Source organism: Phymastichus coffea, unplaced genomic scaffold, assembly GCF_024137745.1.
Source record: "Phymastichus coffea isolate CEN01 unplaced genomic scaffold, Cenicafe_Pcof_1.1 PCOF00075, whole genome shotgun sequence".
Lineage (NCBI taxonomy): Eukaryota > Metazoa > Arthropoda > Insecta > Hymenoptera > Eulophidae > Phymastichus > Phymastichus coffea.
The window spans coordinates 1,026,855-1,050,687 of NW_026706886.1; the positions used below are offsets into that span (position 1 = coordinate 1,026,855).

Consider the following 23,833-nt stretch of genomic DNA (forward strand, 5'->3'; position numbering starts at 1 on the left):
AACATGTTATTTTTACTTATTCCACCAAAGTAACAGTAATTTATAATCTAGATTGCTTGACAATTTATAGTAACGTATTTTTATTGATCAATTCAGTTTCGTTTTGAATCTAGATATTGCTATATTAAAATGGTAAAATAAATAAAACATTAAATTCAGTTATCAATAAAGATCATGATTGATCGACACTTTTTATACAAATAAACATTGGCTCAAATAGATAAAATAAGTAACATATTACGGTTGAATTGAGATAAAAAGTTTAATGCAAATACTGTCTATTAGGAGAAATTCATAAAATAAATAATTTCTGTAAAGTTTGTAAAAAAACAAGAAAAGAAAAACGATCAAAAAGAAATAAAATGTTTGCATCGTCAGAAAAGTCTTGTGGTCCCGCAGCAATAAAAAACTGCCACCAAGCATATTTGCACACACAATGCAATGCGTGCGTCGAATTGAAAGATATTATATGCCAACGTCGAATAATAGTCCGCCCCTCCCACAGCGACATAGGACTACGGCGCGCCGCCCCCGCCGAGCGTCATCGGCGCGAAACGCACACACACACACACGTAGGTACATACAGTCTACAGATAGAGAAAGAGAGAGACAGAGACAGCAGGCGGTGATTGCACATTGCAAATGGCCGCGAGTCGCTGATGCAGGTTATCACCTTAGGTGGGCTGATATCCGTCAACCTGAGATCGCCTCGAAAATTACCACCATAGTTGGCCGACCGATGCCCGTAATCAAGGTATATCGTTGCGAACGCGTGTGACTTACGTTGCGTGCGTTCCAGTGTGCATAGTGCGTGTAGTGTGTGCGCGGCGCGCGAGTTTATAGTGAGTTTCGCCGGCGGCGAGGACGCTATTCGACGGCAGCACCCACAGAAGCAACAGAATGTCGGGATACCGCCGGGTCAACTATTACGAGCTTTGCCGGCTGTGCACCAGCACTGAAGGCAGTAAAATGAACATCTTCCTCGAAGAAGGACGCCGAAGGCAATTGCAGAACAAGATCCAAACCTACCTTCCGGTGCAGGTAATAGCGCGACAACTTTATTATTTGTTGTGGGGCTACTCGCTTTATCTCTCTTACGGCTGCTATAGGGAAATCGATTTTCATGTCGATCGATTGTTTCGACCTTGGCGTACCTACTCTTATTGAGTCTGAAATAAGCTGCCTTTTTTTTACAACTTGTTGCTCCGCGAACGCGTTAGTCGTTTATTCTTTAATAAGCGATGAGAAGTTGATTATTTGGAGTGATCTGTCAAGTATTCTTAATTATTTATGATTAATCATTTTTTGAAACAATTCCAGGTTGTGGAGGAAGACTCGTTGCCAAAAATTGTTTGCATGGAGTGTGTGAAGAAGCTAGAAAGTTACATTGAATTTAGAGACACAGTGGTCCAAGCAGAGAGTATGCTAGAATCTTATTTTACCTCCTTAAGATTTTCAGAAGACTTTCTGAAAGAGGGCAAAGTTTATGTAAAAAGTACAATAAAAGAGGAGAAACCACCAATAAGCACTGAGGAACCACGTCAAGAAGAAGATCCCTTAGGAGTCGTAGAGAAAATAGTAGTACCTACAACTATTGTACCTACTACCACCAGTACTCAAATCATCAATGATCAGACACAAGCTCATCCTCAGCAAGTTCTTGTTAGTAACATCAATGCTTCAAACCTGCAAATTATTAGTGGAGTACAAGCTCGGGTCCAACAATATAAATGTGCAATGCAGGTAATTAATAATCATATAACAACTCTATGGTATTCATAATATTTTCATTGCTATCACATATCTATTAATTTCAGATGCAATCGGGAAACGTAGCTGCTGCAGTAGTGGAAGCCACAGCCGAAACTCATTACAGCTACCAGCAACAAACGTCACAACAGATGCAACCTCAACAGAATCAAACTCAAAATCAAATAGTGGAGCAACAGCAGCAGCCACAGCCTCAACCCACTCAGATTCAAGTGCAAAACCAAATACAGAGCCAAAATCAAATAATCCAGCAACAGGTACAAACGCTGAGACAGCTATCTCAGCAGCCATCCAATCAAGCTAGTCAACAAGTCAGCCAACAGCAGCAGCAACAGCAACAGAGTCACGTGAACACAGTCAATGTAAATCAACAGGAGCAACAAAATGCAACTCAACAACATATCACACAACAAATTCAGCAGCAATTGCAGAGACAACACCGTGAACAGTTTGAAAAGCAAAGACATATACATCACATAGAGAAACAGCAACAGCATCATCATCACCAGCATCAGCAGCAACAGCACCAGCAGCAGCAGCAGCAGCAGCAGCAGCAGCAACAGCAGCAGCAGCAGCAGCAGCAGCAGCAGCAGCAGCAGCAACAGCAGCAGCAGCAGCAGCAACAACAACAACAACAACAGCAGCAGCATCAGCAGCAGCAGCAGCAACAACAACAGCAGCAGCAACAGCAACAGCATATTCACGTGACGACTGCTCAAGAACAGCAACAACAGGTGGAAGTCCATCGTAGCAACATTATCTTAAAGACTGAAGACGTCAACGAAAGTTTGCAAGTAGCAGCTGTGGAACAACAAAAGAACGAGGCTGTAATTGTAAATCACCAAAATCAACAAACATTCACTACGGTACAAGCGACACCAGAAGTGTTCTTGAGCCTAGGCTTCAAAGATTCGTTGACGTCACAAGTGTCTCGCGACGAGGCCAAGGAGCTCAAAGACTTTGTGAAGAATAACGCTGCTACTGTTGTAGCCGAAGACGCAATGACACGTACTTCCATCAGCCATATATCTGAGTTTTTACGAATCCGATCAGGATCTGATCAACAAACCCCTCTTGTCACCGTCAATCCTCAGGCGATTTCGCAGCAAACTCCACAAAGACAAATAGCCTGTCGCGAATGTGGCAAGACTTTCAATTCGATCAATCAGATGAACAGCCATGATTGCACGGCAAATTTGTTGAACGAGGTAAGCTGATTAAATAAGTTTATGCAAACTAATGTTCGCGCGAATAACGTTTCGGATTTTTGTTTTTACAGCAGGTGAGAGAAATGACGGGTAGCAATATCAAAGAAGAAAATATCCAGCAAATAAGCAATAACGTACAAGGCAACCCATTCAGCTGCGATGTGTGCAATAAGCCGTTCAAACGGAAAGAACATCTTTTCCAGCATCGCAAGCTTCACACCGGAGAACGGCCCTACGTATGTACGACCTGTGCAAAAGCTTTCAGTCGTAAAGAGCACTTGGTTCGTCATCTGGTATCACACACCGGTCAAAAAATGCACGAGTGCGAAGTGTGCGGCAAGAGTTTCTCGCGCAAAGACAACCTTCATAAACACCGTAAGACTCACGGCATGTCAGGACCATATATTTGCGAGACTTGCGGTAAGTCATTTGTCGTCAAACATTATTACCTAATGCACTTGACGACTCATGCGCCAGCGGCCGTGGACGGACTGAATTGTGCCCAAGACCCGTTGCCCTACAAGTGTGACATCTGCCATAAAGCGTTTTCTGTGAAACAGTACCTCACCACGCACAAGCTCAGGCACCGTTCCAAAACTAATAATGGACAGAATAATAGTCAGCAGCAACAGGTGCAGCAGCAGCAGCAACAACAGCAGCAGCAACAACAAGCTACAACTAGCAGCGAATTGAGTGTAACTAGGGACATTACCAGTGCTAGTATGAGTAATGGCACTCAGCATCAAGCCACTAATCCTTCAGTTATTGAGATTCAGGGTGTTGTAGACAGAGCAGAACAGCAGCAACAGCAACAGCAGCAGCAGCAGCAAGGAAACACCTTTGACAGCAGTCACTATCAAGGGAACGTATCACAATTTCAATGAGATAAGGGGAAGCGTGTCTATTACGTTCTTTTGCCCAACGGCAACAATCACAAGATCGTCGTTGTTTAAGGGGTAAAGAACTTAACGGGCACGCTTCCGATCCGAAATGTTACCACTGTCTACTCTGAATCTCTACTGGTACAGTGACTTCATTTGCTCTCAAGCTAGTTGTTTCTCCATATTGTTTCTCCTTTTTTTTCTAGGTTTTTATTCTTTATTCGTTTAAATACATGCACACGAATGGTTTAGTTTGGATCGCTAAAAAATGTGTACGTACTAATTTTATTAAGCAAATTTTGCGAGCGAGAACAATGTGTATTTAGAAAAGTTGCTATCCATGGAATACTGTTAGAGTTTAGACGCTAGAGATTTTGGGTAAATCACGTTATTATACCATATTTTTTTACTTTAATTTGAAAGGCTGTTGAATTCTTCCAATTGCGATTGTTTATTTTTTATATAACTTTAGGCTTATTCTATTTCGATGTTTTTTATCGACAAAATTATTTATGACTGCCTGTCGCTCGGGGAATGTAAGATAAGAGATGGGCGTGCAACCTATGAGTTATCTCAATTATAGCGGAAGTTTTAAAAATATTACTTTAGACATGTGTGGCTAGAAAACGAAACAAATTTTTGACATTGAAAGGAGAATTTTTCAACGATCATTCAATAACTTCTATGAACTCGAAAATGTTTTCTTTGTTCAGTATTTTTAAATTTTTACAATAACGGAATGAGTATACCTAGATCTTTAATTTTTCATATAAGTACAGAAAATTGCAAATATTAATCAATTAGTCTGTATTAGGCGAAAACCTATAACTATCTAGAGTAATCACAGAAAAAAACACATTTATAAATTGTCGATTTTTAGTGTCTTAAGGGAATTCTATACATACGAAAGATTGATATATTTTAACAAATCTGTATTATACACAAGTGTTATAAATCAGAACGAATTGATGTTTCCTAGAGTGCAGAGGAAATGTTTTACCTAAAAAAAGAAAAAAATAATGACAGACACATTAATTTATCGATCTGCATGAAACTGACACTGGTATTTCGAGTCAAGAGTTCCTCACACAAATGAGAATTGTACATTTTTTACTACAGATTTATTATATATTATACAGATGAAAAGTTTAAAATGAAAGTTGTATAATAAAAAATTTACATTTCTTTTTAAGCTAGCTTTATAAAAGAATCTTGACTTGAATTATTCAGCTGTCAGTTGGTATACTAAACAGAGAAAAAGTTTTTAGTTTGTAAAACTAAAAACTCGAGTTATAGCTGGTGCTATATATCATGTTGTAATATATTTTTCCAGTATGCATAAACGGAACGATACGCTCCAATATATTGCATTTTGAACGAAGATTACACATGGTTTATATATTTAATCTTTGTAAACGTTAAGTATCTTTTTTGAATGAGTCTTAGCTGACCATAATTATAAGATTTATTAATTTATTACTGAAACACGCGGTTCAGGGAGATGCCAAACACCTGTATACTTACGAGTTAAAATGTAGTTTAAAAAATTCAATTCAAAATCTGTAGTAATGAAAAAAAAACTATTTATAATCGTGTACCAAGTTTGATAAAAATATTGTTCTTGTGTAACACAGTATTTTGTAAAATTTTGAAATTAACAATAAAATCTACTTGTGATTTTCAGTAATTACCACTGTCACAACTAACAACATTTGGTAAAATTTTTTTCAAAGACGACATATTATTTTTTGAAGCGTTTTACGTATAAATTCCATCCAAAACATTGTAATTGCATTGATAATCGCAATATCGATGGATTTGAATCATAAACATAAAAGAAATTTTTTAGTCTGTAAATTTTGCGGGTTAATTAGTGAAAATCACAAGTTCTAGGACTCAAACTACTTGACTTTAAAGGAAAAATGACATTTTCAGCTTTCTATAGCTTTGTCTCTCATATATGTACGTGCAAGTTTGCATTAACGCACTAATTAACTAAGGCGATAAATTGACTATTGTTGTACACGTATTTTTTTATTGAACTAATTTATAAATTTTTCTTTTCCAAGAGACATTGTTTGCCATTATGTGGCTTAGGCTATCAAAGACTTATACCCACAGTATGTGTATTTTTCGCAAGAAAAAAATACTTTTTTCACAGTAGAAAAACCATTAAAACCGAGGGTATAATATTATTTTTTATGAAATTTCAGGTAAAGTATATGTAGTACGAATCTCACTGAGCAGACGTTAAAAATGATTAAATGTCATTGTAAGTATCCATAGATTTTGCTAATATCAAAAGTGTCGCGACTTAGAAATTGATGTATATTTACGAAATTGTTTTTTATCGTTTATGAGTTTTGTATTACACTATCATTTACAGCATAACATTTTTAATTCAGTTTTTTTTAGCTTTTCATGAGCACTTTGAATTTTTTTTGTATGCATTTCATAAAATAAATCTTTAATTTTAAGCTTAAAAATGTATAACTTTATATAAAGTCGATTGCCATTTTCAGCTTCAAATAGAAATGAAATTTCTAATGAAAGAAGTTGATCGCGATTATTATTTATAATAAGAAAGATGATTATTCTAAATGAATAAAAAATAGGAGCAAGCATTAAAGTATCGATTTTTCAATTGCATTCCGCGAAAAAATAAAGAATGCAAAAAGACGGTAACATGTTCCCTGCGTTATAAAAAATACAGAAAAAGAACAGCAAAATAGTTTTATTTTTAAAGATAATTCGTGATTAATGGACTCACGCATCGCCTATTAAATTTCAATATTGCGTTGTAAATTCTTATACATTTGTAGACGCGACTGATTAAGAGATTTATTTTGGTTCTTAAACGGTCATGTGTTAAAAAAAAAATACAAAATAAACGCGAACGAAAATTGTCATGATGAACTCATACTGCATGTAAAAAATTAGCTTTTCGATAAAAATTTCGGCCATAAGTTATAACTGTTTAAAAACCGAAAAAATCTACAAAATTAAAATGTAAGACATGAAAGAGTAGTAGAGTTAAATTTGCATATTTGTGTAAATTATTGTAAGACCAAAGATTAAAAATATACTGTGTAATATATTGTAGTCATTAAATAGAGAAATAGATTTAATTCCACATAAGTTTGAATATTTATTACTGTATTCCTAAATGCTATTTTTTTTCATTTTTATGAGAATGAAATTTTGGATTGCAATTCAATGAGAAATACAATGAGCAAATATAAATTGGAATTCATAAAGCCTTTATTAACTAATAAAATTAATAAAATTGATGTATTATACATATAACAAATAATATGAATGCATTGTATAAACTATTTATAGTATTTTTCTATATGTCCACGAGTCCAAAATTTAATGGATTATCGCGTTTGCCAATGAATTCAAAGACTAGTGAAACGCCTCGAACATTGCCTATAAATTATATTACATTTGAAAACACGTTAATGTAAATGATAAACTAGGTGCGCTTACATTTTTTTTCATCTGGTAGGTCAATTTTACATTTAGGCCAATCGATTTCACCACCACGTACAATTTCCATAGTTTTGAAATTCTTTACTGAAGGTGCAACGATGTTACATAGATATTACACAATATCAATTTTGAATTGAATTGTAATGTAGGTCGTCGTGATCACACGACGTTTACGCAGAATCCTGCGTAAAGGTACGCACAATTTAGGAAACAGAAATTTGAGGCACTGACAGGCAAAGTATATAGCAAAGCGCATCACTTTAACTTTCTTAAAATTACTAGACAAAGTATAGATGATCTCTTTTTTCTTTTAGTAATGGGCACTAAATCTTAAAAATTTTCTTTCTCATTAGTCATCATTAGCTAACAATTACATTGCGTTATTCCTTTGTTCATTGCTCATAGATTTACAGATTGTATTCAGTTAAACATTATTTATGTGTTCATATTTCTTTTAATATATATAATATAAAATGTACAGAACAGAATTCGTTTCGGTGTACAATGGAATTAAATAAACATGTTTAATATACATATTCAAAGATCCATTTTAGCGGTTTAAACAACGATATAAATAATACTTATCAGAACTGGTGACAACTTGAAAAAATCATTAGACATCAATATGAGTCTTATTATTTATAACAACCGTTACGTTTCTTTTATTTTTTGCGGTATCGACGCTAGTTAAAAGAGAAATGCTCTGTCAAATCCGTATGCATCGCGACTCGCACAAATCTATAGAATGGTTAATACCTACAAGAAATTTCATTTCGTATCCAAACATTAGTGACTTGTAGTAAATCTACTTGTATATCATTAGTACGCTCCTTTAAATTTCACTTTTATATTACATAAAATTGTAATAATTAAAACTTCAATGAATTTAAAAAGTGGGAGCTTCTTAGAAGAAAAGACAAAGAAATAAAAATTATTCGATGATGGTCCACTGTCTGACGCAGGCTAACCAGTATGGATTGCATGCGAAAAGCACTAATCATCCCATTCCTCGTCGTTATCACTAAAGTCACTCGAGTCCTCACTCTCACTGTACATTGCTCTTGAGCGCTCGGCCAATGCCCTCGTAAGTGCCGCCGCTAGTCCGCCCTCCGTTAGGTTCGGTGTAGCACTATTTGGCCTTGGCTCATTCTCTACTGGCTTTAACGTTATTCCTTTGCGAATCTCCTCCAATAAGTTACTCCTTGCGTCTTTAGGAGGTGGTGATTTCGTTTCTTCTATGTTTACTTTCTGTAAATAGTATAGTATAATTCAAAATAAAAAATTCTGACTAGTTTTTTAATTAATGTATTAATTAAAGAAAAATGAAAGTTGTACTCATAAAAAGTCACAACTTCTTTACCTTGAGGGAAATGCCTTTCTGGATTGACTCCATCAGCATCGAGTGTGGGTCAAGAGTCTTGCTATGATTGGCACCGTTACTGTCACTATTATCTTCTGGACTACGACTTATGTTAGGTAATAGTGGAGGTGGAGGCGGAGGATTGGGTTGATCCTGGGGCATCGGCGGTGGTGGAGGTGGAGGTGGCATTACTACCGCTGGCGCTGGTGCTGGCGCTGGAGGAGGTGTTGGCCTTGCTGGAAGTGACCGGTGAACTGTGGGTGGCACATTTGGTGGTGGCGGCGGAGGATTATGATTCTGCGTTTGATTTTGAGGCGGCAAAGGTGGAGCTTTCCTTTGATGACTCTTTAATTAACATTAGTTAATGGTTTAGAATTGAACGATAAGAAAGTATTTTAACGTTTCAGATTTTGTATTTATAAAATAAATATTACTCACATTGTTCAGAGTTGTGCTAACTGGTATTGTTCTAACTGGAACAGGAGGTGGTTCTGATTTTGGCTGAGATTTTGGCACTTGATGTTGTACAATAGGAGATGAGGATGATGGTACTATTTCTTTTTTAACAGCATTCATTCCTCCGTTTTTGTTTATAAAATCATAAATAAAATCTCTTGTCTCTTTGTGTTCTAAATGACTCTCTTTAATTCCTACTTTATCAAAAAATGCCTTTAACTCTGGATCCACAATCTTACAATCATTCATATCTGTTCCAACATGTTCCACATGTCTACATAAAAACAAAAATTGATAAATTATTACAATTATTTCATCCTTACTTTTTTCACTACATGTAATTTACATACCTAAAGTTAAATGGCAAGCCAATATCATTAGCCGTCAATTTTTTTTTAGCCTCTTGATTTCTCTTTTTCTTTTTAGATTTACTCATTGAAATGTTTGACATGCTTCTATTAACATTAATCGTCATAGGACTTCCATTAGAATAATTGTCAGGAGCATTAGGTGTAAAACCTAAAGAAGGTGTGCTTATACTTTGATTTTTGTTAGGAAGTGTCAATCCTCTCTGATTATCTATTTCCATTTTAGAATGCCTTTCATTCCTACGCCTTGCTTTTGCATTTAATTTTTCAATTAAAATGTTCCTGTATAATGAAAACATATTTCAAATAAACTATTTTGTTAGATAATGATAAAATTAATAACATCAATGACTTTAATAAACAACAATTATATTAAGTTTCAGTAATCACTAACAAGACTCTTAACCTAAATTCCCTTATCAAAATATGAAGATAATTATGAACCAATAATCTGGAAGCTTATCATTTTGATAAATATGATCTACCTTGTAGGTTTCATTAATTTTGAATAAAAATACACATCAATAAAGTTAATTCTGATTATATATTCTGATTATTATTTAATCAATATATCACAAACATACCTTAAAACAATAGCATCAGTTTCACTAGCAAAATTAAAACCAGCCATACAGTCTTCTGCTTCAAAAGTATGAAAGTAATTTACAGGAGCTTTGTAATCCATGGAATTATAAACTTCATGCTCCCATAACATGGCTTTCCTTTGAATACAGTACAGCCTCAGAAAAAAGCTGCGTTTTGATGTGTCACGAATCAAAGTAATAATCCCTGTATTCTTTTTAATCCACTCATTGTGTCTTGGAGACTCTGTCAAGTACAACTGTATAATACCTGCAGCAAGGCACTGAAAATAATCCTATTAATACATGTTAAAACAATTACGAAAACATCAAACAAATTAAAAACAGATTCTTATCACAAACTATGATCCAAGAGTAAGCCAAAAGAATTGGCCATTTAAATGCATGACACGTTAAGGCTAACCAAGCGACTCATCAAGTTGTTATTTCAATGACAATGCTCCAGCATCACAATAAAAGATGTAAATAGTGATAAAACAAGTCGCCACTTCTTATCAAATTTTATTTATCATTATACTTTTACAACACACCCATTAAATGACACAAAAAACAAACACCCACACAGGAATATGAAACTCATATCAATCAAAGCCAATAAAAGTGCTCATTGATCCATTAAAAAACCGATCTCTCTGTCTGGACGTGCAATGTGGAAATCAATTCTCACCTTGAAAATGTTTCGACAGAACTCTTACCTGGCAACGATTACCGAGTAACCGGAATACTTGGTCGTTTTCCTCGGGCTTCAAGAGCACCGAACCCCTATGCTCGTTCACGTTGCCTGACTTCATCGTCCTCTTATCCTTCGTCGATGATTATTTTCCCTTGCGACGGCGACGACGACGACGACGACGACGATGAATCAGTGTTCTCTTCGTTCACGATCACGACTTGACGGTTTCGCGTCCATTGTCGTGCTTCTTGCCCACCTATCTTGTATATTCACTCGTGGTAATTTAATACAAGATTAAACAGCGATGACGACGACAATTATACACAGCGACGAACAGACGTCAAACCCCCCTTGAGCCTAACGACTTCGTGTTAAAGAACTAGGGGGGCAAGGAGATAATTTCCACGGGCACAGTGAAGTTGGCTAACCATTTCAGAGATACCAATCATGTCAGTTTGCATCTTGGTCTTAACTCTTGTCAGTCTTGTCACTCCTGAGTCTTACGAGGCCTATGCGCAGCGCCGCCAGCAACTTTTGCGTTTTGTGATTGGAAATAATTAAGAATTAAAGTAACAGAAATGAGCTACACGTCGAGATTACTAACAAGTCAAGTATAATTATATTTTACCTAGCTCGTTCGACGATATTTTACATGTAGTACCGCAACTTGTTGCGGTACTATTTCATGTATTACATGAAAAATATCTTTAAACACGCCTCATATAATTATGATCGAACTTCACTAAGTGCGTTTGATGATCAAATTAATTTGTTGCAAGTTACAATGTATTTAGATCAAAGTAATGAGATTATTTTAAAATTACGGTTGGCAACAATTGAAAGTCAGATGTCTTCAGTTGATAAATTAAGCATAATTTAGGTAAAATGTTTTGTATTTACTTTCCGCGTAACCGTTTCATATTTAAAAATCATAAAGTATACATAATGAAATATATATAGTCTATAAATATGATTTATAATAAGAAAAATAGTAAAGCAGAAAAAGATAATGTAAGATAAACTTTGTGTCAATTCAGGAGTATTATTCAATGAAATTAGTGCATTTGAAGTGAAATAAAATGCACTGTATGCTGAAATAAGCATGCATACAAATGCAAGCAAGAGAAAATGTACTTTTTATATTTAAAAATGATTAGAGTATATTTAGGCATTCTTCTTAGGAGCAGATACAATCATACAATGTGCGATTTCTCTGCAACGAAGTTTATATTGAATCAGCATTATTGGATAGTTTTCTTACTTGCTAAGAAATGAAACAGTAAATCACTGACTCAATTCTAGTTTTTATTAATAAAAATTCTTTTAACTAAAATACGATTTTAATATATTATAAATTATGCCAAGAAGCTTATACTATTTCGATTAGTTATCGCGATAATTTTTTAAACTTTTTTTCATAAACATATTCACTTTTCACTCGTAATCAAAGGAACTTGTTATGCCAATTGATTGAATTTAAATGCTTATTTTTAATTATGACCACTAGTCGGCGCTGATGCTACGTTTCGGTCGGACAATACTATAGCTCTTGCTTCTGTGATTTGTACAGTATATTGTGTACAATACACATTTTCTAGTAGTATTTCATCCCCTCTTTCCGTCGTAGTATATGCCCGCGTAGCATTTATCTAGTGTTTGTTGACCTTTAAAAAACTACCAAACACTCACTTCAAATGCTCCAATTTGTAAATGGATAATGCACTTTCATATTAAAAGTCATTATTTACAATTAATTTAATATGGTGTTGTTCAAAATGAGAACTCGTTAACAATGATTCTTTAAGGTTATACGATTTGAACAATTTTGTGTTTTGGTGTCATCGTTTGCAATATTTGAAATAATTGTTTCTAATCATCTGAACAAATTGGCAAGCACTATGAAACGTACGAAATCTGAAAGCCCCGAGCCACATGAGATACAAATGTTCTATCCCGATATTAAACGCCCTAAAATTATTCAAGAAGAAAAAGAAAACAAGTACCGGGGTTTATTAGATTTGTCAGACGATGTTGTGCTACATATTTTTAAATTCGTTTCAGCAGTAGATTTAATGTCGCTTTATTTGTAAGTAAATTATAAAAATAGAACTTTATAGACTTCACGTTTTTTTAAAAATTTCCTAGTAACCTATAAAATACTTTATTACAATTTATGAATAAAATCAGATAATATAGAATGAATTTTTGTGATATTTTAGGTGCTGTACAAGATTCAATAGACTCTGCTGCGATCGAACTTTATGGAAGAGTCTTGATTTGAGTGATACACATTTATCTGCATCAGACTTGGATAAATATGAAACATTTATGCAACCAGCGACAAAATTATTATTTATTCGTGGTAATATAGGTGCTAGTGAACTATCAGAGCTTCATTTAAATTTTCTGAATATAGTTGCCTCCAAATGTCCTAAACTTGAAGATTTAATTATTGAAGATTATTATATCAATCGTCACCAGGTATGGTTATGTTAAAATTATGTTAAAATTGATTTTATTAAAATATTTCTGAGTTCATTTTATGTTTACAGATACAAATTCAACATTTTCCTAGAACATTGAAGAAATTATCATTAGAAGGTTGCCATATACAAAATTTTTCTAATGATAAATCTTATCTTAATAATATACATCTTCATATACCTAGTTTAACTGTATGTTACTTTATTGTTTGTGAAAAATATATATTTTGAACATTTTTTACTAACCATTGATGCATTTTAGTGTCTGGTGCTTTCAAATTGCCTGTGGGTTACTAACCATTCATTAATGGCTATCAGTAAAATACCAAATTTGAAAGAAGTTAGGATGAATTCATGTCATGGATTAGGTGAAGATATAGCTTATGCAAGTATTGCAACTAAAGTTGGACTGAAGAAACTTCAGGTAAATAACCATTACAATATTCAGTTCACTTAATTCAATAGCGAATAATAGTTCACATTCTTACCTTTAGATATTAGATGTAAGAGACACATTTATTGGAGACAGTGTTGTAAGTAGTTTCAGTCATATATCAACTCTGACAGAAATGTATTTAGAGTGTCCCAGTGAAGAAACTACATTACATGTTCCAGAGGCTCAGCATCAAAATCGGCATGTATTATTAGTTCAATTACCAAGACCTCAAGCAATTAATCAAGAAAATGTACCAGCTATACAAGTATGTATATAATTCTACCCTGCTATATTTTTGAAACATTGATGTTTGTTGAAAATGATTATATTTTCAGATTGTTCAAGAAAACAATGTTGAATTAAATCATGCAAATGATGACAGATGTCATGTTACTGACAGATCTATATGTTCGTTAAGTTATCACGGCAGTGAAAACAATCAAGAAGTTGTTCAGCATCTTGAACAAGTGCAACTACTTCATGGAAGAGTACGCAGTTCAACCAATCCATATTTAAAAAAATTAGTTATAAGGTAAGTTCAAGGAGAAAAAAAACAATTTTTTAAGTGATAAATACCGAAATTAAAAAAGAATTAATTTCTATGTAGAAATTATCAAGGAGTGACAGATCAAACTTTACAACACTTTTGTAATCATGGACCTAGTTTATTATATCTCGATGTCACTGGCACATCAGTAACAAAAGAAGGATTACAAAACTTTAAAATTCAAAGGCCTGAAGTTATTTTGATTTCATCTTTCAGTGAAATATAATTTGTAAGCATAAGAATATTTTTAAATCTAGTGTATTTCATTATAATAACGTAAAAATAAGTTCGTAAAATATGTATGTTTGATATGAATGTTTATTGAATTACTTCCGATATTTCTTAAGCATCAGTGCAATAAATTACTATTGTAGTTAGTAGAAAATCATCCTAAAAATTAACGAATAAGACAGTTTTTATATTGTGTAACATAAAGTAGATATTGTGACAAAATCATGGGTTGTGAATTTATTAAAGGTAATAAAGTAATAACAACCGTAGCTTTGTCTTTATTTTCATCAATTTCAGTACCTTTTATAGGTTCCTGTGGTAGTTACAAAATCAATTTAAAAATGCATGATCATATTAAAGTCGTTACTTTTCTTTTCAATAAGTGATTTCAAAAAAAAAATAGACGTACATCGTAAACTATATCACATATTTTATAAATAATTTAATTTTGATATAAAGTTTATTTACTTTTTCGCACACAATTATTTTGCGAAACTCGAATTAATTATCAAATAAATAGATCAATTATTCCTAATTTATCATTACGTCAAAATTCCTATACATAAGTATTCTCATAACTGAATAAGACAAAATACTTATATTAATTATAAATAATTCTATGAACTTAAACGCGTATTTCGAAGAAAACGCGACAGTATGAAATAAGAGTATTGTGTTCACCATCAAAACTTTTCATCAAAATATAGGTTGAATATTTTTCATATGATCGCCTTTTTATCTATTATTCTTGTACTATTGCTCATCGATCTTTTAGTCCGTTTCTAAGTATACTACAAACTGTATTTTTATTTAATTTGCATTTTCAGTACGGACTTGTGTTCCTTTGTATCTTTTCAAATAACAATTCTAAAGTCGTATTTTCAGTACTTGTCCTCAGTACTCTGAACCGTTCATGAATAATATACAAAAATAAGTAAGTATTCGATTTAAATAAAAATTGCGTAGGTGTGACTGAAGATAACTTCATTTTTATTAATAAAACTTAAAAATAATTTCTAATTTAACGCTTTTATATATTTTTCTGCAACATTATATTTTATAATGAATGTGATAATGCAATTAGTGCCATAGATTGCACAATTTTTGATGTTACGAAAAACGACAACATTTAATTTCTCGAAATGTCACTCAAGTCCTCATGATAATGTCTCGTTTTTTATAACATAAATTATAATCGTCACACCAATACAATATCTATTTAAAAATGCATCTTTTCGAACGAATAAAACTAATATTTGCTATTAATGTTACTATACCAAAATGCAAATCTTCATTTACAACCATTAAATTTTTACGAAAACATCGATGAAAGAATAATTGAGATGTAGAACTAGTACTAATCTAACTACCTCTATCGCAAGATTTTTTATATGCTTGCAATCAATTCCATAAATTTTATTAGATTTAAGAGTATTTTGAATAATATTTACTTGAGGATGAAAGTTACTTCTTCGAATGACATGGATATAAGAATCATATTTTTGTTAATATGAATTTATAAAGATATTTGTTCTACATTTTTAACGATTCAATAGCTTTTTTTAGAAATAGCTTGCATTCGCATTTTTCTATATTGGTTTCACTCTCAAGTGGTCTAGTTAATATTCCTACCTATCGAGAATTTACAATAAAAGATCAATAAATTTCTTCCGTAAAAAGTAATATTCCAAAATCCAATCTTACAAATATTCTTTGTACACAGAACAAATAATAAATATTTCATCAAAAGCTGCATTCTAACTAAATTATGATCTCTCTTTGAATTTCATCTTAATTTGTACCAATATTACGTCAATTTATTTATATATAACTATGCTTCAACCTAGAGGTTTTAGAAAAATGTTGCTCCTTCTATTGATTTCAAATGACAGTTCAGCTAGCTAACATCCCATGATTGATTTTGATTTTAGTATTCGTATGTCGCAAGATGAAACATTTCATACGAGCCAAGTGAGTAAACATTCCATTATTAGATCACATATCATCTCTCAAGTACATTCTGGAATGATTCGAACAATTCCGTGGAGCAATATGTTTAGTCGGCTCGATCGTTGACTTTATAAAAGTAGTAAAACAGACCACATCAACGGAAGAAAAATTTTGTACAATACGGGTCGTCTACATGGTTTCTTGCTAGAGTATATTTTTTTATTTGTTGTTTGATCTGCGCAGCTTAATATTCGAACTTGGCTCTAGAAATTACAATGGGAAATTGCAAATTTCCCACTAATCACGGAGAGGAAACAACCGTAGCGTTTCGTATATTCCGTAAATTTGTATTGAATTGATAAATGACACATGTGAATGTCTCATGATCCCTTCAGCGACATTTATCAATCGACTACTCAAATGCATTCTATAGTATCAACTACTCACATGTTTTGAAAGCAAAAGAGGAGCTAATTAAAGGGAAGCACAAAACTTAAAAAAAAATATCACTTTGATCCCGAAGACACTAGATTCAGAGCCCATCAGTCTTGAAGAATGGGTGGGTGGCGAAGAGAGGGAGGGAGGGAGGGAGGGAGGGAGGGAGGGAGGGAGGAGGGGGAGGGGGAATTTGCAATTTCCGTGGCTCGAGGAGGCGCAGCCTGAAAGCAGCTGGCGTCTTTGGCATACATAATGGCAATTCCCTAGAGTTCGGCATGCGAGTAGAGTTTCGAGTCTACAGCGAGCTCATCCGGGTAAAGATGTTGGCGTATCGCGTGATAGTGGAAGCCCGCTCCTATCACCACGAACAAATGCCAAATCGCGTGGGCGAACGGGATACGGCCGTCTGATTTGAAAAATACTATACCTAGAAGGTAGGCTAATCCACCTAACTTCAATTCTGGTATGTCGTTGTACTCACTCTAGAAGGAAAAAAGCAAGCGTTAATTGATTTGATAATCCTTATTTTTACGACTTGGTTTCGCAAACTCATTTTCAAAGCTCGTCGCGAAAGAAAAAGAGAGTGGCGAATGTGTAGCAACAATCGCGAGGACTCGAAAAGGGCTCGAGAGCTTAAAATATTCCATGTCACTCTGACACGCTAATCCAAGCGATCGAGGTCGTCATTTGAAAGCAGACGAACATCACCCGGTCGGAAGGGCAGCCGGTCCCGCGCGAGAGATCAAGCAGGACGAAGCCGTGACTTATCGACGCAGCCTTGCAGTTGTATCTCGCTCCGTTCGCACTTTGCCCGAAAACTTGTCCGCCAGCGAAAGAGAAAGCACGTAGAGATGCAACTCACAATGCCGATGACAGCGAAGCTTGGCCCGATGCCCATGATGAGGTAAAATACAGTCTCCAGCCACTTGTAACGCTCGTGAAAGATCTGTTGGTAGAGTATCCCAACCGCGGCCATGATCCAGACGAGAATGCGCATCGTCGGCAGCAGCACGTCACCTTGGAACGGCTCGTGGTTCAGCCAAGGAAAGTACGTGGCTGCGATGAATACGTAAATCATCGCTCGGTCGCAACGGTGCAGCACGTCTTTCAAGCTCATGAATTTCCTGCAATAATTCATCGTTTGTTTTTCCGCGGTCGAGAGGTTCATTTGCGTCGGCGACGCCAGTTCATATACATATGTGTGCGCGAGCGCGTGTAGCACTATCACTTGCGCTCGCGGGAAGCGCTTCGTCGGGTCAGAGAGTGTCATTGCTGCTTCGCGTGTCAATCGTCCCCACAAAATAAGTCGACGACGCGCAAAAAGCTGCGTTACTCGGGTCATTCATCTCGGAAAATCCCAGACAAATGGCGGACGAATAATCAGTTGAACTGATTATTAGCAGTGGTCAAGCGCGATCGGAGAAAGAAGCTCACCCCTTGTGAAAGTAATAATGAATGCTGTGGAAGACGGTCGAGACGGTGAACAGGAGGAGCAGGGAGCTGCCGTAGATGAGGGCCGATAGCAATTTTGGCCAAGTGGACGCTCTGACGACGAGCTCGAGAGCGGCGAGCAGCGCCGGCACTATCCAAACACCGTGGGTTATCACGTTGGCCACGTGCTCCACGTACGTGGGCACGTAGGCCTCTTTCGTCGGCTGGTTCATCCATTGCACTCTGTCGATCAAAACAAACAGTGACTTGTTGAACTGTTTCGCGTGCACTCGAGCATACGCGAGTTGTTCAAATAGCCGACCTATTGTTGCCGGCTACTTTGACAACCAAGTTTTCCAACGAACGCGGCTCCAACGTCAACATAACGGATGAGAATGTCGATGCCGATCGTCCGTAACTTGCTCATCTGGCAAAGTTTTCTTTTCGTTGAGCTTTGGTATTTCGATGTACAACAGCCCAATGATACCCTGCAGTTACGCGAGCTCGTTTCATCGATTATTTTTGCGCGTACGGCAAATTCGATTGTGCGCGTGTGTGTACTTTTGTATCGAAGCACCCCTTATTCATTGCTTTTTACTTGGTGAAGGTAGTTTGACGTAAATCATTAAGTGAATAGAAAAGAAAATGTTCGACACATCGTGGTTAGGGTGCAACTGTATAGCTCCTATCGAGAATCAAACACTCCGCGGTCGATCGAACACAGCGTAATTAACCTCGACTTCATTTACTTCGCGTGCGCGTGCGTTTTTTTTTGTTCTATTTATTAGTATTTTTTTATTGTATTTGCGTGCTCTTTTCATTCGCTGCTGCGTTAGCTCGCGTGTGTTGCGCAACCGACGCAGTCGTCTGTGTCTGCAACGTTCAGTCGCGGCGATGTAAGACGAATCTTCATCGCGAGATTCAATAGGCTATCAAAGAATGCCAATGCGCCACAAATTAATGGCGAATATGCTACTCGGGTAAAAGAAAAATGCGCAAATTGCAATATCGATTGGCGCAAAAAGATTGCACAACTAACAAAAGAAGCTTCTCAAGTCTCTCGGCGGCGGAGCTCGAGGAGCTATATAGCATACTGAGATGTATCAGTTTTTAATGTGTTTGCGATCTTAGCATAGGAAGAGAGAGAGAGAGAGAAGCACGGGCGATAGATAAGCCTCTATTTTTTTAAGCGTTATCTATGCACGCAAGACAGTCGGCGGTGAATTGGCGAGCTACGAAAATCGAAGGAACAAGAACTCACTGCTTGAGCCGATGCATCGGCAGGATGCTCTTAACGGCCAAGTTGAACTGCTCGTACGACGAACCGTCCATCATCTTTCTTCCACTCTTGGCTTAAGTCACTGCCAGCATAATAAGAGAGCATTTATGCGTCCGCCTGTGAAGCTTGCCGGCGCGCCGCGTGCGCCGAGTGTTCAGGCAGCCTGCGAAGAAGAAACGGGATTCTATATAATCACACTTGAGATTGGTTTCACAGTCGAGGTAGCCGCGAACGTCGCTTTGTCCTTTATCGGATGTGACTTTATAATTAGCTTGCAACGCGCTTCAATTATCGATCGACGCACAGCTATTTGCGTTCATTCAGAAAAGCTCGTAGTGATGTTCTCGCGCGCGATCGTGTGTCTGATCACGGCTGAAATGCGCTTCAGCAGCCCTGTCGCCGCGAATGCCGTAACGTCGCGAGTGGACGACTGTAATTTGTCGGTTGAACGGTAATTCGTGACCGAAAGGAAACGGGACAGCGATCGCACTTCGAGGCAACGAAAAATCAGCCTACCCCGGACAATTGAGAGAGAGAGAGAGAGAGAGAGGAGAGAGAGAGAGCAAACCGACGAGTGCGCGTGCCAGCGCGCGACTGCCGTTCGAAAATAAGCGTTCGCCGCCGCCAAGCCGCGCCGTATAGAGAGCGTGTACGTGCAGCGTTATAGGTGTAGGTAGAAAACAAGCTCGAACGCCCGCGGGCCGCATCTACTGACCGCTCTCCTCTTCTGAGATTACGCCTGATTTACGTAACTGCCTCGCCGAGTTCGAGCTTCTGCTGCACGCCTTGCCCGACTTGTTTGTGTGCCCCCGTATTGGAGATCAGTTGCGAAAGTTTGCGCTGAACGTGTACCGTACCATGCATTGACATCGCAGTGAAAGCTCGCACTTTGTAATTCAGTTATCGAATACACCTCCATTGATTGATGTCTACGTTATTGCATTCGAACAATGGGTTTGTTCGTATACGTAACGTCAACTTTTTTACGTATACAAAAGTTTCGAGGGGTAGGTAATCACGTTAGCTTGTTTTTTTTAATTAAATTGTGACTAGATATTAATCAACAATAGATAAGATTACAGCCGCAATGGTCTTGGTGAGTTTATCGCACGTCCGCGCTAATTATCACACATCTCGAGCGGCGAGCCAAAGTCCAATTTCTAGGGACATTTCGAGCGAAAGCTCGTTAAGCTTTAACTCGTATAAATACATAATGAAGTCGCAGCGCGGGCGGCCAATTCGCTCATAACAATCCTCGCGACGCCTGAAAAATTCAAGTTTAGCGATGTTGAGTTAAGTCAAATCGTAACGTTAAATGTCGTCGCTGGTGCGTTGCACGGCGAGATCTTGACTTTGAGATAGAAAAAAGTCAGCGCACAATAGGCCAAGTGGCTTATCGGCCTATAGTTGTAAGTACAAAAGCTTCCTGCCCGGCGCGCGGGACAAGGCCGCGCCGATCGAACGTACATGTGTTCCTGCCTGCAGCGGTGCCTCATTCGCAGTGACGTACGCGTGTGCCGAAAGCCTTGAACTTTCTTCGCTTTTTTTTGAACGTACAGGTTGATTGATAACGCTTGTGGGACGACCACGACAACAGTTTGTCTCTCTCTCTCTCTCTTTCCTCGAGGATTTGCTCATTTACATAATGGACAGCAATCGCGACGTCTATGTAGCGAGTGAGCGGAGTTTTTATTGGGTCAGATTGAACACACGGTAAGCGCTCTAATTGTTCGCGACTTCCAGTTTTTTTGCGGTAATCGAGAAATGAATTTCGTTCTACTGTAAGTAATGGGAATTTTTAACAAAGTGGCAAATTAGTTCAACGAGACCTTGTTATCGTGTTTTATCAATCAAAACTAAGTTTGTCTTATTCTTTCAATGAGCCTCGTTAGAATCTCTCGAGTGCTCGTTTGCGTCTGCTAGCAATTATATTGAATTGCACTTCATACGAGAATATAAATAATATCCGATGAAAATGAAATTGATAAAATTGCAATTTTTCAGTTTAACTGGCGAATACCCGCACTGCCGGTATGAAAGTTGTTTTATGATTTTTAAAAGTTCGAGTAAACATTAATTTACGTAGCATGGCACTGGACGTCCATGAGAACGTATCCGTGAAAGAATTTCCCAGTTAAGAATGCAAATGATACTTGTTTGACGTTTAATTATTAAAATACAGAGCCACGGATTGAACGCATAAACTTCATTCGGGAAAAATAAAAGAAGAGAAAAAGTATAAATAGTTCAACCGAAGGATTAAATCCTTACCTCGAGACGCTACACGTTACCAAATGGAAAACGCGCGAGAGACTGACGCAGGTATTCACGAGAGAAATTCGCTGTCCGATTGAAAATGATGATTGGCATTCGCGCTCTACAATCATTCAATATAATCTGTGGTTAGCGGTCGTACGTACATATAGCTTGCAAAGCCCTCGTGTGAAAATCACGTGTACCATCCTTCCCTTCTCCTAATGTCCACGTGCGACTTCGTCTATTTTCGATAACTACATATCAGACGCGCGCGTGCCTCGTGCCAAAAAGAAGCCAAACGGACATTTGCTTGAAAACTAATCTGTCGGATGAAAATTCACGAAATACATCGCTCTAGGACTTATCGCTTCTGACGCGAGATAGTTTCTCTTTTCATTTAGGAGCAGCCGTTACGAGAAGCTTCACGTTTAGTGTCTCTAGCAGACGAACGCGAGCAGTAGAAAAGCGCACTGAGAAACATCACTTTCGCTTACGCGCAGTACATAGCATATCACAAAGATCAAAAGGCGTTTCGTCGTATGTACATATCGACCTGCCAGCCATACACACGCGCGCTCTCTCTCTCTCTCTCTCTCTCTCTCTCTCTCTCTCTCTCTCTCTCTCCTTCGTCTTCTCGGCGCTGCTCCTTTCACGCATCGTCCTCTCTTGCAACCTTGACATCGTCAAAGAAAAAAGGGAAAAAAACAATGCTTATTCACCTCACTGAAAAAGACACCCATTATGTCTGTCAGAAAGTATAGATATCTTTGGCTTCAGGAGGTGGATATGTGACAATAAGTGAGAGAGGCTGAACCAAACGAAACAAAAAAAAACTACCGCGGGTTTTGGAATACCTTAGGGTATTCTAAAAACTACACGGGAACTGCTTAAAGGACAAGCAACACGACAAGTAAACCACTACATTTCTTTAATAGTATGTATGTACAGCGCACGCGACTTCTGCACTCTTCGTTGTTGTCACTACAAGCTACTAGCCGCCAGCCACGATTCACAGATCTCATCAGCAGCAGCCGCCGACGTCTCATTCGTGTACATTGACAGTAGCGCCAATGGTTTTGCATTGATAGACAGGGTGGTGGAATTCCGAAGTTTTCATAATGATGTGACATACGTATTTACATCATATATATTACAACTTTATACGATCGCTACCATAGGGCGCATTACTAACAAGATTTATTATTGCATACATATGGGTATGCGTGTGTGTATGTGTCTGTGTGTGTGAATTAGGGCTGTGATGTGACATGTAATGTGAATCGAACGCTAAAAGTACACGCAACCGACACTAGAGCGGCGACACTTATAAATTCAAGTGGTCTAAATCGTAAATATCTATATTCTATAGCAAACAAAATTTATTTATTCGATTACCGGCTTGCAGAGTTTCTCTTTCTGTTTCGGAGATGACTGAAGAAACGCGAGGATAAGAAGATCAAGTGGGAAGCAATTGTCAAATAAGCCGAAGAAAACGCAAAAGAAATGCGTATTATAACAAAATCATTTGACTTCTAATCATAAGAAATTATCAAGCAAATTTCTTTTTCCAAATTCCTACATTTCCTAAGACAAGTTATTATGATTACATTGATTACATAGATGTTGAGAGAGAAGAAAAATACGAAACAGAACAAAATTATTACATATATTCATGACAATTCTCATCTTGCTTTTGTGGTTATTCAAAGACAAACATGGTAGTAAGAGATAAAATATCAACACTCGTATACGTCAGGTTTGTCGAACAATTGAACATTTTATGATTAATCACGAGCTCAGATTGAATGTATATTAAGGAGCAAAATTTGCAGAGGAGATGCAGTTGTCTGATCAATCTTAATGTAATAACGACATCGCCTTTAACAAGCCCAGGCAAAGTTCGATTCAGCAACGAAAAATAAAGATGGTTCAGCTTCCATCACGATGATAATCTAATATCGTCGAATAT

At 36.8% G+C, this 23,833-nt stretch overlaps 4 protein-coding genes across 11 annotated transcripts; 2 read left to right on the plus strand and 2 right to left on the minus strand.

Annotated features, from left to right (window-relative positions):
* Window positions 1–652: 652 nt before the first annotated feature.
* LOC131668220 (zinc finger protein 267-like) lies at window positions 653–6,979 on the plus strand. Of its 2 annotated transcripts, XR_009302250.1 has the most exons (5): window positions 653–1,041; window positions 1,321–1,743; window positions 1,818–2,978; window positions 3,050–4,131; window positions 5,193–6,979. XR_009302250.1 is itself a non-coding variant. In XM_058942187.1 (4 exons), the coding sequence occupies exons 1-4, from the start codon at window positions 901–903 to the stop codon at window positions 3,860–3,862; spliced, it is 2,538 nt and encodes an 845-aa protein (XP_058798170.1). In that variant the 5' UTR covers window positions 653–900; the 3' UTR covers window positions 3,863–6,979. The 2 variants fall into 2 exon arrangements, 1 of the variants encoding a protein (XP_058798170.1); XM_058942187.1 differs by having other exon boundaries at window positions 3,050–6,979.
* A 129-nt stretch (window positions 6,980–7,108) lies between these two features.
* LOC131668242 (actin nucleation-promoting factor WASL-like) lies at window positions 7,109–11,208 on the minus strand. Of its 3 annotated transcripts, none has more exons than XM_058942254.1 (6): window positions 10,836–11,208; window positions 10,123–10,390; window positions 9,521–9,820; window positions 9,153–9,444; window positions 8,715–9,059; window positions 7,109–8,602 (listed from the first exon to the last, which is right to left on the minus strand). In XM_058942254.1, exons 2-6 carry the CDS (start codon window positions 10,251–10,253, stop codon window positions 8,348–8,350), a joined length of 1,323 nt encoding a protein of 440 aa, XP_058798237.1. In that variant the 5' UTR covers window positions 10,254–10,390; window positions 10,836–11,208; the 3' UTR covers window positions 7,109–8,347. The 3 variants fall into 3 exon arrangements, with proteins under 3 accessions (XP_058798237.1, XP_058798236.1, XP_058798235.1); XM_058942253.1 differs by having other exon boundaries at window positions 10,123–10,403; XM_058942252.1 differs by having other exon boundaries at window positions 10,123–10,415.
* A 125-nt stretch (window positions 11,209–11,333) lies between these two features.
* On the plus strand, window positions 11,334–14,933 carry LOC131668243 (uncharacterized). 3 transcript variants are annotated; one of them, XM_058942256.1, is made up of 8 exons: window positions 11,334–11,693; window positions 12,619–12,899; window positions 13,033–13,294; window positions 13,366–13,488; window positions 13,559–13,720; window positions 13,791–13,997; window positions 14,068–14,264; window positions 14,340–14,933. In XM_058942256.1, exons 2-8 carry the CDS (start codon window positions 12,712–12,714, stop codon window positions 14,503–14,505), a joined length of 1,305 nt encoding a protein of 434 aa, XP_058798239.1. In that variant the 5' UTR covers window positions 11,334–11,693; window positions 12,619–12,711; the 3' UTR covers window positions 14,506–14,933. The 3 variants fall into 3 exon arrangements, with proteins under 3 accessions (XP_058798239.1, XP_058798238.1, XP_058798240.1); XM_058942255.1 differs by lacking the exon at window positions 11,334–11,693 and having other exon boundaries at window positions 12,431–12,899; XM_058942257.1 differs by lacking the exon at window positions 11,334–11,693 and having other exon boundaries at window positions 12,431–12,899; window positions 13,791–13,982.
* LOC131668244 (monocyte to macrophage differentiation factor 2) lies at window positions 14,566–23,243 on the minus strand. 3 transcript variants are annotated; one of them, XM_058942258.1, is made up of 5 exons: window positions 22,584–23,243; window positions 19,591–19,771; window positions 18,333–18,572; window positions 17,761–18,022; window positions 14,566–17,380 (listed from the first exon to the last, which is right to left on the minus strand). In XM_058942258.1, the coding sequence occupies exons 2-5, from the start codon at window positions 19,662–19,664 to the stop codon at window positions 17,162–17,164; spliced, it is 795 nt and encodes a 264-aa protein (XP_058798241.1). In that variant the 5' UTR covers window positions 19,665–19,771; window positions 22,584–23,243; the 3' UTR covers window positions 14,566–17,161. The 3 variants fall into 3 exon arrangements, with proteins under 3 accessions (XP_058798241.1, XP_058798243.1, XP_058798242.1); XM_058942260.1 differs by lacking the exon at window positions 22,584–23,243 and adding an exon at window positions 21,880–22,466; XM_058942259.1 differs by lacking the exon at window positions 22,584–23,243 and adding an exon at window positions 20,125–20,199.
* Between the last annotated feature and the right edge of the window lie 590 nt (window positions 23,244–23,833).

Excerpts from the sequence above, each read along its gene's own strand:
- LOC131668220 (XM_058942187.1), top strand. The coding sequence starts at position 901 with ATGTCGGGATACCGCCGGGTCAACTATTACGAGCTTTGCCGGCTGTGC. Across the intron at positions 1,042-1,320 it reads AAACCTACCTTCCGGTGCAG|GTTGTGGAGGAAGACTCGTT; the intron begins GTAATAGCGCGA and ends AAACAATTCCAG. Across the intron at positions 2,979-3,049 it reads CGGCAAATTTGTTGAACGAG|CAGGTGAGAGAAATGACGGG; the intron begins GTAAGCTGATTA and ends TTGTTTTTACAG.
- LOC131668242 (XM_058942252.1), bottom strand. The coding sequence starts at position 10,931 with ATGAAGTCAGGCAACGTGAACGAGCATAGGGGTTCGGTGCTCTTGAAG. Across the intron at positions 9,445-9,520 it reads GGCTTGCCATTTAACTTTAG|ACATGTGGAACATGTTGGAA; the intron begins GTATGTAAATTA and ends GTTTTTATGTAG. Across the intron at positions 8,603-8,714 it reads AGAAAGGCATTTCCCTCAAG|AAAGTAAACATAGAAGAAAC; the intron begins GTAAAGAAGTTG and ends TACTATTTACAG.
- LOC131668243 (XM_058942256.1), top strand. The coding sequence starts at position 12,712 with ATGAAACGTACGAAATCTGAAAGCCCCGAGCCACATGAGATACAAATG. Across the intron at positions 12,900-13,032 it reads GATTTAATGTCGCTTTATTT|GTGCTGTACAAGATTCAATA; the intron begins GTAAGTAAATTA and ends GTGATATTTTAG. Across the intron at positions 13,489-13,558 it reads TTCATATACCTAGTTTAACT|TGTCTGGTGCTTTCAAATTG; the intron begins GTATGTTACTTT and ends GATGCATTTTAG.
- LOC131668244 (XM_058942258.1), bottom strand. The coding sequence starts at position 19,664 with ATGATGGACGGTTCGTCGTACGAGCAGTTCAACTTGGCCGTTAAGAGC. Across the intron at positions 18,023-18,332 it reads CATTATTACTTTCACAAGGG|GAAATTCATGAGCTTGAAAG; the intron begins GTGAGCTTCTTT and ends GAATTATTGCAG. Across the intron at positions 17,381-17,760 it reads GCTTCGCTGTCATCGGCATT|AGTGAGTACAACGACATACC; the intron begins GTGAGTTGCATC and ends TTTTCCTTCTAG.